This window comes from Galeopterus variegatus, unplaced genomic scaffold (genome assembly GCF_000696425.1).
Source record: "Galeopterus variegatus unplaced genomic scaffold, G_variegatus-3.0.2 Scaffold5948, whole genome shotgun sequence".
Taxonomy (NCBI): domain Eukaryota; kingdom Metazoa; phylum Chordata; class Mammalia; order Dermoptera; family Cynocephalidae; genus Galeopterus; species Galeopterus variegatus.
The window spans coordinates 45,704-55,597 of record NW_007732059.1 but is presented as its reverse complement, the minus strand read 5'-3'; the positions used below and the strand labels follow the sequence as shown (position 1 = coordinate 55,597).

The 9,894-nt window shown below is 45.0% G+C and overlaps 1 protein-coding gene across 3 annotated transcripts in view; it reads right to left on the bottom strand.

Moving 5' to 3' along the window:
* LRRC27 (leucine rich repeat containing 27) overlaps positions 1-9,894 on the bottom strand; it is a 50,922-nt gene that overhangs the window by 26,785 nt on the left and 14,243 nt on the right. For 2 of the 3 annotated variants that reach the window (XM_008590259.1, XM_008590261.1), the window contains exons 4-6: positions 6,533-6,646; positions 6,023-6,175; positions 288-663 (exon numbers count right to left, since the gene is read on the bottom strand). In XM_008590259.1, coding sequence (XP_008588481.1) covers positions 288-663; positions 6,023-6,175; positions 6,533-6,646 — 643 coding nt within the window. The remainder of the gene's footprint in view (positions 1-287; positions 664-6,022; positions 6,176-6,532; positions 6,647-9,894) is intronic. The other variant, XM_008590260.1, reaches the window with a different exon arrangement.

The following is a 9,894-nucleotide window of genomic DNA, read 5'->3' as shown; positions in this document are numbered from 1 at the left end:
CTCTCATGAGTGGTGAGTGTGTCCATGGGCTGTGTGAGCCTATTTTCCTAGAGACCCTTGTCCTGGAAAACTTTACTCCTAAACGCAGGGCTAGTATTCACTGCACTGTAAGCGATGGCCATATGGAGGAATGTGTTAAAATGTGGACTCAATGTTTTAAAAGATAACTACAATATCTCTGCCCTACCCCCCATCCTGCCTTTCTCCTTAAACCAATTAACAAACTACAAATTAATGCTGCAACTTTGCAAAGATCAAGAGAACACACCCATGATCCTAAGGTTTACCTGAACGTGGCTCTCAGCTTTGGACGTCCCCTGTCCCTGCTGTTCAGCGCCGCCTTGAGACTGGGAGGTAATTCCATCGCTAAGAGCTTATGCTCGGCAGCTTCTGCCTTTTCCTTCTCGACGATTTCCTGCCTCAGCTTCCAGAAGCGCTTTCTCTCCTCCTCACTGGGCCAGTGTTCTGAAGAATCAGTGGACTTTCTGAGTTCACTCAGGTCTAGTTTCTCAACAGGTGGGAAAAAGTCTGCCTTTTCTTTTAACACAGCCTCCTCTGGATCCTGAGAGTTAATGATTTCTTCATTAGACACGCATTCTTTGGATAAAGCCAACACGGGACTTGGAAGCTCACTTAGGTTCTTCTTCGTAACTGGTGAAATCTCTAGTAGAACAAAACGCCATTTTAGTAGCCTATATGTCAACAGCATCCCTCGAGAACTAATTTATTTAAATAAGCCTGGTGCTGGCACCCTTTGCAGAGGCGGCCTGGGGGTGGGGGTGGGGTGGGGTCTGGCTTCCCAGCGGCCCCTCCCTGAGTCTCTGCGTCCCTCGTCATACGGTCTATTTATGAGAACACGTCTCCCGAACCGCACCACACCACACCAAGCTGCCGTGGATCATGTCAACGGTTCCATTTGGGGTAAGTGAGGGGCACCCAACCTTTTCACATAAGTTTTGCTACTTTGAAGGAATTTTCTGCACGTGTACATGGAGCAATCTTGCAAGACAGTCTCCATTTCTCCCCCCACACCCCAAAGGTCGTTTAGAATACTTCTAATCAATTTTAGTCCATCACACCTGCTTTCTTTGTTTCCTGTTTGGCAATGCTTCTCTTGGCTTTTAAACACTTTAAACACTTTTTATCTCTAGACCTAGGTAAACTATTTCAGAAAAATTGGCCCCAAACACACTCATCACTGCATTCGGTGCTGTGCTTGGTGTTGCACAGACAGTGCTGTCTGGCCGGCTTCCTGTCCAGTGGGGATGTGGACTGCAAGCACGTTGACAGACACACGCTGAGCTGAGACCACGCAGGGACCTGACCACTCTACATGCACGTCCCACCTTTGTTCTTAAATTTCAAAGAGCTTCAGCCATTACAAGTTACCTCTCGTAGACAGTGGGCTCACTCTCAGCCTCTCACCTCCGACTACGTGCTTAGCTACCTGCCGCCCTCTCGGAAGCCTGGCTACTGTGTTTAAGCAGACACAGCCTTCTTTGTGAGAAACTGCAGTGGGGTTGAAAGAAGTCAGGAAACGACATCGATCATCTAAATGTCGAGTGCACATCAATAAATTCTAAAAAATATTTTCAGTATTAGTGATTTGCAAATTTACTTTTTAAGCAGAAGCCTTTCTCTAACCACAAGATCACTCTAGGTGCCACGGGGGACTGCTGGGCCTGTCATTGCTGTGTATGCCTCAACACGCCCTGGAGCCCACCCTCCTCCTGCTAACCCCAGAGCTGCTGAGAGTGACCACGCACCGCCACACTGGACGGGTGCACAGGACAGTGCACACCTGACTGCCACATGCTTGGACTCCATGGTTTTAAAGAAAAAGAGTTTACAAAATGGGCAAAGACATGCTTTAAAAAGTACTACAAAGTTGTAAAACTCTCCTTAGGTACGAGTGACTAGGAACAAGCGTATCTGGCCGATCTGATCGTGGACCACTGACTTAGGGCAGATATAAAACTGTGAAATTCATGAAAACATTAACCAAACAGGTAGACTAAGATATCAACAAAAACAATTCCTAAAGTCAAAACGTTAAAATGTATATAATTGCTGAAAAGTCACTCCATGTGGCCCAAGACACTAATATGTGAAAAGGTGAGAAAATATTTTTGACCAATTATTTGATGTATTTTTAACTTTTTTACTTTGAAATGACTTCAAACTTACAGAAAAACTGCAGCAGCACAGAGCGCTTGGAAGGCCCTCCCCAGACTCGGTGGCTGCCGGCCCTGCCCACGAGCGGGCACCGTCCGTGTCTATGTGTGTACCCACATTTCCTACCACCTGAGAGGCCCTGCCCTCCACCCTTAGGTGGGGACACTCCCCACAGAGCCACACTGTGTCCACCAGAGCCGGACACATCGTGGTGACAGCTTCCATCGTCCCCTCTGCAGACCTTCCTCACACTTTGCCAGGGGTCCCAATACCGTCCTTTATTGTGATTTTTCCTGGCCCAGGATCCAATCCAGGGNGCAACACTGAGGGTTGCGATCTGTTGCCGGACACGGAAAAAGACAAAAAAAAAAAAAATATTTTCAGTATTAGTGATTTGCAAATTTACTTTTTAAGCAGAAGCCTTTCTCTAACCATGAGGTCACTCTAGGTGCCACAGGGGACCGCTGGGCCTGTCATTGCTGCGTATGCCTCAACACGCCCTGGAGCCCACCCTCCTCCTGCTAACCCCAGAGCTGCTGAGAGTGACCACGCACCGCCACACTGGACGGGTGCACAGGACAGTGCACACCTGACTGCCACATGCTTGGACTCCACGGTTTTAAAGAAAAAGAGTTTACAAAATGGGCAAAGACATGCTTTAAAAAGTAGGAGGAGGGAGGGAGGTGTCGGTGATGGGCCATAATAATCATATACATTGTATATTGACAAAATAAAAATTTAATGAAAAAAAAAATTAAAAAAAAATGAAAAAAAAAAAAAAAAGAATGTGGATACACATCCGGCCTTCTGACCTTGCAAAAAAAAAAAGTACTACAAAGTTGTAAAACTCTCCTTAGGTACGAGTGACTAGGAACAAGCGTATCTGGCCGATCTGATCGTGGACCACTGACTTAGAGCAGATATAAAACTGTGAAATTCATGAAAACGTTAACCAAACAGGTAGACTAAGATATCAACAAAAACAATTCCTAAAGTCAAAATGTTAAAATGTATATAATTGCTGAAAAGTCACTCCATGTGGCCCAAGACACTAATATGTGAAAAGGTGAGAAAATATTTTTGACCAATTATTTGATGTATTTTTAACTTTTTTACTTTGAAATGACTTCAAACTTACAGAAAAACTGCAGCAGCACAGAGCGCTTGGAAGGCCCTCCCCAGACTCGGTGGCTGCCGGCCCTGCCCACGAGCGGGCACCGTCCGTGTCTATGTGTGTACCCACATTTCCTACCACCTGAGAGGCCCTGCCCTCCACCCTTAGGTGGGGACACTCCCCACAGAGCCACACTGTGTCCACCAGAGCCGGACACATCGTGGTGACAGCTTCCATCGTCCCCTCTGCAGACCTTCCTCACACTTTGCCAGGGGTCCCAATACCGTCCTTTATTGTGATTTTTCCTGGCCCAGGATCCAATCCAGGGTTGGATAGCACATTCGGTTTCCTGTTCCTTTAGTCTCCTTCAGTCTGGATCAGACCTTCAGCTCCTCTCTTTTGTGCTGTTCTCTCTCTGGAAAGTTCTTCCATTGGGTCTGCCTGGCATTTCCTCAAGCTCACTGCGTTCCCTTCCACCGTCCTTGCAAAGTCCTGAGCTGCAGTCTCCAGGCCCTCGCTCCTGTCTTCCTGCAGCCATCCTGGGCTCCGCCACCCCTGCTCCCGCCAGGCGCCCAGTGCCTGCGTGCTGCCAGTGCAGTGGCTATTTTCCTTTTCCTGTCTTTAGCACAGATTCTGGGCAGCTTCAGACGCCCCTGCAGGGGCCTCCACCTCCTCACATACAAAGGCAGGCCTGAGGGCTAGAGGATTAAGTGCCCACTCCCAGGAGAAGCCCTCAACCGAGCAGTGGGGTGGAGTGGGGTGGGGAACACACATACTCCAGCCCCTAGCCCCCGAGAGCAGTGACTCTTGGCCTGCACCTGGCACCAGCACTTTGTAAATGTGCACGTGCACACAAATCCCCTGCACCTGAGCAGCTGAGAGTGAACCCGTGATGGGCCGGCATGGGCACCCCACCACCGTGCTCAGGTCACAGCAGGACAAGGCACTGGTCGCCCGCATGGGCCCCTGGCATGTGTCACCTTCCTGTCATCCTCCACGGGTGCTTCCAGGGGTTGCCTCCCAAATAAACTATTGGCCCTCGAATCCTTGTCTCAGGAGGTGCTTCTAGAGACCCAAACTAAGACACTTTACAAATACAATCGATATTTTGATACTACGCATCCTGGAGCCATTTGTAACGTTTCAAGGATAAAGATTAAGGAAGCACGTCACCTCCTGATCACTTACGGTCCTTTTCCATCCGGGATTCTGGATGTTACCTACTCTCAAGAAAATGCCACGATCCTTTGTCTTCCCTCCTCATTCTCTCTTTCTCTGCCATGTCAGGGCTCAGGTCTCCTTGGAACCCGTGAGCCTAAATCACCTCCCTTCAGGGTACGGAAGGACAAAGAATAAGTCACTGAGAACCTTCTCAACGGCATTCATGCAATGCTCATCTTAACAATTAAAATACACAAACCAAAACCAGAACCAGAAAAATTAAAGCCAGTAGTTTCAGTGCTTTTCTCTCCTCCTCTTTTGCTAAAATATGATAAAATATCCACTTCTCTGAAAAGCTTCACCTGATTTAAAACCCTGCAGGGAAGTTACAGCAACCACTGCTGGGGACTAACTTCTGATCTCAGTGACTGGATTTAACTCCAGAGACCAGGAGACAAGAAAAGCTTGTCTGTGGACATCTGTCCACACACAAATCAAGGGTGTGCAAACCCGCACGTCTCTGAAAAGCTTCACCTGATTTAAAACCCTGCAGGGAAGTTACAGCAACCACTGCTGGGGACTAACTTCTGACCTCAGTGACTGGATTTAACTCCAGAGACCAGGAGGCAAGAAAAGCTTGTCTGTGGACATCTGTCCACACACAAATCAAGGGTGTGCAAACCCGCACGGCTGCAGAGACGTGCACACGTGGAGACCCATTACAAACGCCATTGAATATACTTCTACCAAAACACCTGATGAAGCACTGCGGCAACTATTAATTCTTGTTCATTTAAAACCACTTTTAAACACGGGCCATCTGGATCAAAAGAGCGGGGTCACATGTCACCAACACAGAGCTTATCTGCGTATCTCAACTGTATCCCACTATGACTGTCTTGGCTGATTGCTCCAAATGCACACATTGTTTGAAGTATGGAAAGTACATCTTATATAGTAAAATTTTAGATAATCTAAAGTGAATATTTCAGAATACTTACTTTTTGGCTAGTGTTTATTTTATTAAGACTCTCCACTTTTTCTGTTTTACTTTATTTTTTCTGAGTGCACCTACAATGCTTATTCAAGATCAGGATGTATCACGAGCATTTGAAAACATCTGGCTGGTCAATATGTTGAAAGAATACAAGTGAGTTTCCACCAAAAGCTGAGTAGATAAAACATGGGTATGAAGCTATTCCTACGCTGTTTTTGCACCTGGCTGGGAATAAGAGATGTTTGTTGTGCTGCTGGCTAAGAGGGCACTGAGGAATTCCTGAAGCAGCTGCTTGCTGATGGCTGGAGGTGGTGGTGACTATTTCCCAATGAACTTTTACCAAAATCCACTGTCAACAGGCCTACAGTGAGCACTGAGGATGTCAATTCGTGAACACAGAACTATGGGAAGATGAAGCTGTGACCAACTGGCATGCAGACATGTGTGCTATGTGAGTTCTGCAGGGCACACAGGGTCTCATGACATTATTAAAGAGAAGGCAGGTTCTGCCCTGATTTTATAAAGCTCTAACTTCAGTTGTTATGTAGTTTGTCATAAATAACTGTCCTACAAACCTGGGGAAGTTGAATCCCTGGGGAAGGATTGCTCTACCGCACAGATCCGCAGGAAGGTCAGGATAGCCACCAATCCCTTCTCCACAATAGGCTGAGGAGGGAACTCCAGAGGGCAATGTCTTAAGTTCAGTGCTTTTAGTGTAGTTATATTCCCTGCAATGGAGAAGAAAAACTATGTACATGTTACACACTATTCTATGGAATGAAAACAAGAGACGACAGTAACTGTTTGCACATTTTAAAAAATGATTCAATTCAGTATTTGGGGTAAGATGATATGATAAGCATAGAGATGTGCTTTTTAAAAAATGAAACTCTGCAGGGGAGACAGATTCTGCAGATTAAGTCCAGGTGAGCAATAAAAAAATAAGTAAAATTACATAAACATAAGTAGCAACAATCTTCGGGTAAAACTCAGAATACAAAGTTGCTGTAATATATTTCCTAAAATGCCCATTTCCAACATAAAAACTACAAGGCATGCAAAGAAAAGAAAAACATGACCCATACTCAGCAAACAAGCTGCCGGCAGAAACTGTCTTTGAGTCGGCCCAGATGTTGATTTTAGCAAAGACTTCAAAGCAGCCATTATATATATGTTCAAGGAAATGCAGAAAACCATGTCTAAATAATTAGAGGAAAATATAATAAAATGACTCAGCAAATATGAAATGTCAATAAGAACAGAAATTATTAAACAGTACCAAACAGCAATTCTAGAGTTGAAAATTACAATAACTGAGATGAAAAATTCACTGGGACTCAAAGGCAGACATAAGATGAAAGAAAAATTAATAAACCTGAAGATGGAGCAACAGAAATTATTAAATGTAAAGATCAGAGAGAAAAAACATTAAACACCACCACCAGAAACACAGAGACCTGTGGAGCAGCATCACACATGCCAGTGGCATGTAAGGAGAGAAAGGAAGGAGCAGGAAGCATACGTGAGGAAGACGGAGTAGCTTGGTCAGGCCCCCTGCCTCATGGCTGGGTGTGATTCAGCACATCCGTTGTAAACAAGTTGCATGGGAGTAGAGTTAGCGCACATGTGCACCTACGTACCCTTTGGCTTGTTGACATTTTTCGTGTACTCTTCCGTACAGAAGGCAGCGGCTCTGAACCGCTGGTCGGCAGAGCTCGTGTCTAAAAATAAAGCATGTCCACTTTGCTGTTGGCTGCTCAGTTTTTCTTTCCACTACCTGGCTCAGGACCTGCACAAGACAGGGCAGAAGGGTCTGTGATCCAGCCCAACAGCATATCTGAGGAAAGCAGGGCCAAAAATGTCCCTAATTAGATGAAAAACATGAATCTATACATCTAAGAAGCTTAATGAATCCCAAGTGGGAAAAGCCAAAGAGATTCCCACTTAGACATATTATGGGCAAACTACTGAAAGACAAAGAAAAAGAAGTAATCTTGAAAGTGGCAAGGGAAAACAACTCAGCACACAAAAGGGAGTGGCAATAAGACTAACAGCTGACTTCCCATCAGACGCAATGGCGGCCGGGAGACCGTGGGACAACACACTCAAAATGTGGAAGGAGCAAAGAGCCCTGTTAACCGAGAGCTCCAAGTCCAGCAAAACCCCCCTTCAAAAGCACAGGTAAAAATGAAGGTGTTTCAAAACGGAAGCAGGTAGAAACAGTCTGAATTGACCTATAACAATTTTTAGAAATGAATTCCTAATTATCCCCCACCTCCCACACAATCTCAAGTCCAGCTGAAAACCACAGAACTAAATGCGTGGTTCGGCAGCAGACTGGACACAGCAGAAGACAGAATGGGTGAACCCAAAGGCAGATCAACAAAAACACAAACTGGAACACCGAGAGAAATGAGAGAGGGAAGCAGGGGACAAAACCAAACCCCAATGTCCGTGCAACTGGAGTCCAGCGGGGGGTGGGGGGAGAGAGGACAGGAGAAAAGCACATCTAAAGGAAGTGTCAATGAACAGAAATTTCCAGATCTGACTAAAGACACTGATGGATTCAAGAACCTCAACGAACCCTAAACAAGGTAAATTCAGACAGGACAGATAAAAGACACCCAATAAAAATTTACTAATTGAGCGGTGATGGAGAAATCAATATTTAATATTAAACTCCATCTTGCACCTTTTATTCCATGATGCTTCTTGTGTTTCACATTTATTTCTTCAGACTGTATCATGATTTAATGATTAATTATGATGTAACGATTCCACTTCTAGATATTAACCCAAGGGAAATGAAAACACATGTTCACAAAAAGACTTGTACATAACGTTCACAGCACTGTAATTCATAACAGATAAAACAAACAAACAAAAAGTAGAAATAGGCCAGATGTTCATCAAGAGGAGAACAGGTTACAGGAAAAAACTGCAGAAAAGCTACATGATGGACCAGCACTTGGTAATAAACAGGAGCAGGCTGCTGCTGCACGAGACTACACGAGTGAATCTCAAATACATTACCTTGAGTGACAGAGTCTTAAAATGAATATACACTGTACGTTCAGTTAGTATGAAGTTCTACAATAGGCAAAATTCATCTGCAGTAAAAAGAAATCAGAACAGTGGCTGTCTCTGGGAGTAGGGTGGGGGACTAACTAGGAAGGGGCAAAGGTAACTAGGGTGATGGTAACTTTCTATATTTTGATTGGAGGTTAGATTACACAGGTGTATGCACTTTTCGTAATTCATTTCTATAAGAAGATTTGTGCATTTCACTGTAACTAAGTCTGAAGCAAGCAGAAAGAAGAAAATAAGGATGAGAATAAAAATTAATGAAACAGCTAATAGAAAAACAAGAGAGAAAATCGATAAAGCCAAAAGTGGTTTCTTCAAAAAGAACACCAAAATTAACAAACTTTTACCTTAACTGTCCAAGAAAAATAGAGAAAACTCAAATTAGGAAAATCAGAAATGGAATAGGAAACATTAATGCCAACCTTACAAAAATAAGAACTGGAAAGGAACTGCTATGAACAACTGTATGACAATGGATTAGATAACAGATAAAATGCCCAAATGCCTAGAAAAAGCACAGCCACCAAAGTTGACTCAAGAAGACACAGAAAACTAAAACAGATCATCACAAGTGTAGGAAGTTGAATAATGGTCCCTCAGGATATCCAGGTACCAATCCTGCAACCTACGAATGTCACCTCGCGTGGGAAAAGGGACTTTACAGACGTGACTAAGTGAAGGATCCTGAGAAGGTGAGATTGTGCTGGACTGTCCAGGTGGGCCCCAGGTGTAACCACAGCCATCCTTAGAAGAGGGAGGGGAGGGAGACACTGCCACCAGGGAGGGCCACGTGAGGACTGAAGCAGATGCTGCTGCTGTGAGACTGGAGGAAGAGGTGGCAAGCCACGGCAGCCAGGGAACGCGCCCCCGAAGCTGCAAGAGGCAGAAAGCCTCCTCCCTTAGAGCATCCAGACAGAACGCGGCCCTGTGGACACCTTGATTCTGGCCCAGTGAAACTGGTTTCAGACCTCTCAGCTCCAGAACTATGAGAGAATAAACGTATGTTGGTGGCGATTCCTTACAGTAGCCGCAGGAAAGGAACACAGGCTGGGTCTGCACTCGGAAGACCCCAGTGCCAGGGAAATGCCGTTGACCAGACCGTCTTCTCACAGGGAGGACTCTTTCAGTTCTGTGTGCATGCAAACCACCTGCGGTTCTTACTGAAATTCTGATTTCTAGGTCCAGAGGTTCTAGCTCAAGAGGCCCAGGAATTCATTTTAAATGAAAAACCCAGGTGATCCTAATGTAGATTCTTTCTTTTTTCCTGCAATGGTTTTATTGAGATATATTTCACATACCATGTAATTCCCCCATTTAAAGTGTACAATTCAATGGTTTTCAGTATCTTCACAGAGGATAC